Genomic DNA, 6,823 nt, shown 5'->3' with positions numbered 1-6,823 from the left:
ACTATATGAAGAATGACAACATCAGATTATGTGCTTATAGGTAGTACTACTGATCCATTTGGCGTAGCTTTGATTAATCAGGGCACTGGAACAGTTTGATGGCCACTGGGTCATACATTTTTTTCTCTACCTCCTACTTCCGTCCCTACTAAGTTAAGTCTGACCGTTCCAAAACACTGGGATCAAGGAAGCTGCTGCTTTGGCAGTTTGTGGCCAACCATCCAAAATCTAGAACTTGGTTTTATGGATGTGACACCCTGACCCCATGTGCAGAAATGGGAAAAAGGGGTTGAGGATGGACAGATGGAGCTGTTATAAACATGCTAGAACTCAAAGCAACACACAAACAACCAAATAGTTTCAAACTTTTTTTTAATAAATATTAAAATTAAAAGCTCTTATTCACGTTATGTACAAAAAACTATACAAACCAGAACAGCTGACTAAATAAAAAAAAGGAATGAAACAGCATTCAAGTGAACATAGATATCTTTTTTAAAGGCCACATATCTCTCTAGCCTAGTTCTTTGTTTATGGCGAACCTTGTAGTACTTAATTTGGGGTTACAAATTACAAACAGCTTGCAGTAATCAGTATTAATTTGCAGTTATGTATTTTAGAATTATATCAATATTAGCAAAGAATAACATGAGATCTCTAGCCACAATTATCACCACTACATTGCATGGCAAAGGGATTCTCTTTTCAGAAAACAAATGTTACTTTATTATGAGGTTTCTGTCAATAATTGCTTAAGACAGAGAACAGCTGGATTTGGTTTATAAAGGATTTACCCCCATAAAACATCTTAAAATCCAGCTGAAGGTGTAGCACTTGAAACGTGGCTTCCCTTCCCTACCACGAGACAGTGGTTTAAGTAACTGAATGGCCTATTACATGCTGCTGTGGCTTGCTCACTGTTCACTTGTGTAGCCCACACTGTTCACGTGCACAGCACATGGCCGTATGATGCCCATTAGATTAAACCTCCTTTTGGAAGGAGAACATTTTTTTCCACCAGTTTGTCCAGTAGAGTTTTTCAGTGATCCTTAAACTAAATAAATACAGCACCACTAGTTAGATGAATTTAGGTGATTAACTGAAATATTTTGTATTAAATCCATGTTTTTTTTTTTTTTTTTTTTTTTGCTTACAGTGTTTCCATGAAAGCATGTTTTCTGAATCTGAGCTGAGAGGTACAATGTGTTGCAGATTTTGATGAAGTCACTTTACAACTTTACAGCTCAGACTCAGCCTTTACTAGATTTTTATTTTATTTTATTTTGTTTTCCAAAAGTGCCATAAAGTCAAACAATGTTTTCAAAAATTAAGACATGTTTGTCTTTATGGAACTGGTAGATGTCTTATTAAAAACCTGCTCAACATTTTGCAGCTATAAACATGTGCTTTTTATTAGCGTGTCTTCATGTTGTGAATGGCGAGGTTCTGTGAGGTAAATCAGTTTTGTTACTGATGGACCTTGTTGTGGCTATAGTGTCTGAAGTTGTGCCCTTTCCTGGGCTGGTAGCTGAAGTAGTATTCCAGTTTTCTGAAACTAGCTGCAGAACTGGGTCTGGTTCCAGAGATGAATAGGTGCTTTGTTCCAGTGTCTGGTGGTCAGGAGGTAGACTTGGTGAGCTTTGCTGACTGATGGAGATATTCTGAGACCTGTTTGTAGAGACAGCCAAAGAAGTAGTGTGGGAAACAAAGGCCTGAGAACTGGGATCTAAGCCATGGACAGTGAGTGAGTTAACATTCTTCATTAGCGTGGCTTCCTTGGCAACCTGACGCTTGCTTTGGACAGTGGGGTAGAAGTGCATTTCTGGAGCAGGACTGGGTTGAAATATGCCTTTTAAACGTACTTCATCAGAATCCACTTGATGGTAGGCAGGTGGTGAAGTAGTGACAGCAGTTAACTTCTTGTTGCAAGATTCACAGCAGAGTTTATTGTAGCCAGGAATTGAACAATAGCGAGCTAGAACCTCCATCTGACAGAAAATCGACTTATCTCCTAAGCACGCCTCTCCTATAAATAAATAAATAAATACATATTAGCAAGTGGTGGACACCTCCATTCATTTGTGACAGCATTACTTCTCTTTTTAACTAAGAATGGCATCTCACATGTACAGTAATAGGATTGTTTTAAATATAGTTTATGCTGCTACTGTAAGTTATTTGGTGATCAGCACTGACAATCAAATATAGCTGCCAAAATATGCAAAGTGCAAACTAATAAAAAACTTCGACTATGCTTGGCAAGTATCCAGCATATGAAACCATATATGACCTATATATGAAAAAGGAATAGAAGCACATCAGTTATATACTAGTTTAACTCATCTGTTTAAAAACAGGAGACACCACTGTATACCTACTGTAGTTTGTTGCACACAATAAGCTGGGTTCCAGTAACAATCAGACCCACCTTATTAGCAAGCTCTCTAATCTGCAAATTGCTCTTTCTTTACTACTACCCAACTATTGCAGAAAAAGTAGTTAAAAACAGTGGCTCATGAACTCTTCGATCAAGTTAAAACCATCCTTTGACTTAGATGTAGGGTGAGAACACTTCTGTAAAGGTTGCAGTCACTTGCAAAAACTTGCCTATAGAGAATATAAACTGTACTCCATATGTTAAAATTTGCTTACAGCTAATCAGTCACTTATAGGAAACTTAAATGTAAATATTTCTAAAATATACGAACAATGCAATTTAAAATTTCTCATATGATTATGGAGAATTGCTAAGTACAACTAATAAATGTATCACCTCAGACAATTGCATCTCCTTTAATCAACTAATATTATAAATAGCTATGATTTGTCTATGTTATTAACCAGTCCATATAGCAAAATATGTCAAAATATATATACTTTCTATGTTTTTTCTAATTATTTAAGGTAAATATATTGTACTTCCTGTTTCTCTACTATCAGGTGGACCAGCTCATAGCTAAAAAAGGTCCTTTCACCAGCCAACCTGTTCAGTTAATAGATGGATAAATAAATTAATAAAATAAATAAAGGCTAGGTGGTTTGATATTCAGTGAGATTTTCTATTGGTAAAGAAATTCTGTCTCATGCATGAATGGACTGCATTTATTGTGTTACGACTTGTCTCTTTTAAAACTGAAAAATTATTTGGGTAGAATTGCATTCATTTATCAGATTCTACTCTAGAAACTACTATTGTTGATTTGCTCAGGTATGCTTTTAGCCTAAATTTCTTTGCATACCTGTGTGTAACACAATAACTGTTGAATCACACAGGCACAGAGGGTATATTAATTCGCCTGTGTCTGTTTAACAATATACTTCCAGCCTTCCCTACATTCGCTAATCAGATGAAGGTCAAGAATTTAATGTCACGGTGACTTTCATTGCAATGTATTGTCCTGTACTGGGCAAGCAGGGGGTCCACTTTCTGTTTTGTTTTTCCCCCATTTTGTTCACCACGGTGCTACTATGAAGTTTGTATGTATAATTTCAGGGGGTGTGGCAGACCTGTCTGTGTTTTTCATTGTTTTTAGGCCCACTGTTTTTGGAATATGATTTTAATGAATGGTGAGTTATAAAAACATGCTTGGCATTCACACAGGGTAACTTACACTTAAAACAAATGGTTTATAATAGAATTTCGAATCTCAGTTTAGATCAGGATTTATGTATTATGATGGTTCTGTGGAGACCAGTTCTTAACTGAAATTCAGCTCTGCATCAATTTCATAGTTATGGCTGGAAACATTCCAAGGGAGGAGTCAATGAATGTCGTCGTACCCCTGCCCCAGTGACAACTGGTAACGGGACTGGAATATATAGCAGGTGCTGGGAGGGAGCATATATGGCTTTTAAGAGGACTAGACTTGACTCTGAAAAAAAAAACATTCATTTTCTTCTTTTTTCTATTTACTTTTTTTTTTTTATTAGGCTTTTGGCCAGCTATTAGGGTGATGCATTTTGAAAGTGGGTTCAGAAGAGAAGAATTGTTCTCAGAACTAGGCTTCAAACTCTCATTACTTTAAAGACAGCAAAAGTAAAGATACCTTCTACTTGTTTCCTTCATCTTCTCTACACAAAAGTCTAATCTACGTAGATTTATTATCATTATTATACTCTTTATTTAATAACAAGTTACCTGCAGAACTTCCCAACTTCTCATTCCTTGTCTGTTGAAGATATGGTCATTTATAAAGTAAGCTATTCACCATCAATATAAAAGCTGATTTAGAACAAGACCTAAGCACTCCTTTCATGCTAGTTAACCCAACACAAGCTCATTGTTGACGTTAATAAAATCTATATCTATATCCGTGTGTGTGATTTAGAGTTAAAACTAGCAAATGTTCCAAGACACTGGGCTGTTAAGAACAACGATCCACAGGAACAGAAAATTCCTTTTGGTGATTAGGTACATGGTTCAGCAGAATGCGGAACTTTCTGTATCTTATCCAAGTTACAAAACATAAGGTGAATAACCTTTTCTGGTCAAAGAAAAAATCTCCACTTCAGGAAGAACAGGTCTCTGTAAAAGTATGTACCTTCTACATTATGAATTCAAACTCCCTTTAATAGCTGCTATATAAAAAAAAACTTTTAGTTCCATAGAAACCACTCATAATGTTATCTGCAGATTTATTTACCTCTCACCACCAAGAAAATACCACTACAACAATGTTACTAAGACCAGTTGGTTAACAATACAGTATACATCTTCACCGCTAATAGCAACACCAGTATACAAATCCCTGCATCTTTACTATTTCCTCTTCTTTGCTGGCAGGTTTAAAGACACATACGCACACACACACACACACACACACACACACACACACACACACACACACACACACACACACACATATATATATGTATGTATATGAGCAATTTTATTACCTGAAACTCTCAAAATTCCAGTTATCAATATCTGTCTGACAGGTGTGCTACACTGACAATCTCCAGGGTTGAGAAATATGTCCCTTCCCAGGCATTGTGTGATCTTGGAATTAGTCTTATTGTGATCTCAGAGCTAGTATATATAATTAGCAGTCAAGATTTTGAGTGTCGATCTACTCAAGTTTAGTATATCCATATAGGCAGACAGACAGAGATATAATTGCATTTCCATAATACAATATGTATAGCAGTGTTTGCTAGTTTTCTATTAGCCACCAAGCCATGTAAACTAATTTTCTGCTGAAACATCCTTTACTAAAATTCTTCTATATGCACTTCTCCATTGAATTTTATTATCTTTCCTTTTTTTTCATCACTATCCCAAAAAGATTGATATATTTTTTAAAAAAGAAATTGCACAATACATATGTGCCTCTATCTTTAATGCAATTTAAGATATAATACAAATACAATGATATTAAAAAGACTCCTGGATGAACTAAATGCAACCCATTTTTAGTTACTTCATTATGTACAATATTTTGTCGAATGTAATTTAATCAGAATCCCCAGAGAAAATTGTATAATACTTATTTTTCCTTTCCTTAAGGAAAATACAAATACCAGCAACATAACTTGCTAATCCCATTTATCATATAAACTTTCTTCATAAGGTGCATTTTGAAAGCTTTCTAAAGGTTAACTGTGCCCTTCATTTCAGATATCATACCTTTCCTTTCTTGAAAAAAGAAAATTGAAATAAAGACATTTTCGGAAAAAATACCTTTCCTTTCTGTCTGAGCATTTTCTTGTTCAGCAGACTTATGGAATAAAGATTTTATTTCCAGTAAAGTGATTGTATATGTGGTATCCCAATGTCTGTCCCAAACCCTTGACATATTTGTAATCACAATTTCCTAAAGTCCTTTATACTCTCTGAAATAAATATGTCAGTAACTCTACCTCTAGAAACAAGCATTAAATCATCTGCATAAACTTAAAACACAGAACTTCTAGCCTTTAATCAGTTCCCACTGTGCACATACATTTTTAGTGTCTATGTACTTTATGACTACATTCAAAACTAAGAAAAAATAATGCCACTTAACTTGCATCTCTGCCCAATGTCCTTCTACATTTTGATGTTTGTACCTTGACAACCCTTTACTGTCAGTGACACAGTCAACCTACTGTATACTACATGTATCAATATCTTACTTATTTATTGACATTTGATTACTGGAAGGTCTACTAATTTTATTAACTGAAATGCCCAAATTCCCAGTTGTCATTATCTGTTTTGTTAATGCACTTTGGTTGATAAAACAGATGGTTGACAGGTAAGAGAGACTGACAATGCGCAGTGTTGGGGAATATGACCCTTGCCGGGCACTGTGTGATCTCAGAGTTTGTCTTGATACCAAAACCATACTGTTGTAATATTTCCCATACTGGTCTATGCCCTAAGCTATCAAAGGCCTTTGCTATATCACAAACCAAAAGTTGCCCTCTCTTCTTGCCTGTATCTCATATACTGTGTTTGATTAACAGTAAGAGTTCCTTAATCTGCTATCCTGCTATCCCATCCATTCTTGTCACCATATACCTTCCCTTATTCCGTTGTTGCCTCACAGCAAGACATTGTCACATTCGATTCTCAGCTAGAGCGTCTTCTGTGTGGAGGCATGTGTGAATGGACGTGCCTTCGTTGAAGGTTGTGCATCAGGGCTGGTAATTCGGCACGTAAAAATCCACTACCAAACATTAGCAGACCGGAGTTCCGCTGTGGCGACCCCTAACCGGGATAAGCCGAAAGACACAACATTCTAACCTGTAGGGCTTTCACAAGATTATGTAATCCAAGAAGTTTTCCATATTGCATCTCTTACCTTTTTTCTATAAAATTTTTACAGTAGTACATAGTGTG

At 35.9% G+C, this 6,823-nt stretch overlaps 1 protein-coding gene across 3 annotated transcripts in view; it reads right to left on the bottom strand.

The window, feature by feature from the left end:
• Positions 1–354: 354 nt before the first annotated feature.
• Positions 355–6,823, bottom strand: part of ADAMTS14 (ADAM metallopeptidase with thrombospondin type 1 motif 14) — a 1,616,175-nt gene continuing 1,609,706 nt past the window's right edge. For all 3 annotated transcript variants that reach the window (XM_044056898.1, XM_044056897.1, XM_044056899.1), the window contains one exon: positions 355–2,026. In XM_044056898.1, coding sequence (XP_043912833.1) covers positions 1,425–2,026 — 602 coding nt within the window. In that variant the 3' untranslated portion in view covers positions 355–1,424. The remainder of the gene's footprint in view (positions 2,027–6,823) is intronic.

Source organism: Protopterus annectens, chromosome 14.part0, assembly GCF_019279795.1.
Source record: "Protopterus annectens isolate FY-2018-M chromosome 14.part0, PAN1.0, whole genome shotgun sequence".
NCBI lineage: Eukaryota > Metazoa > Chordata > Ceratodontiformes > Protopteridae > Protopterus > Protopterus annectens.
Note: the sequence above shows the minus strand (reverse complement) of the source record. Positions and strands in the feature narration are given on the sequence as shown.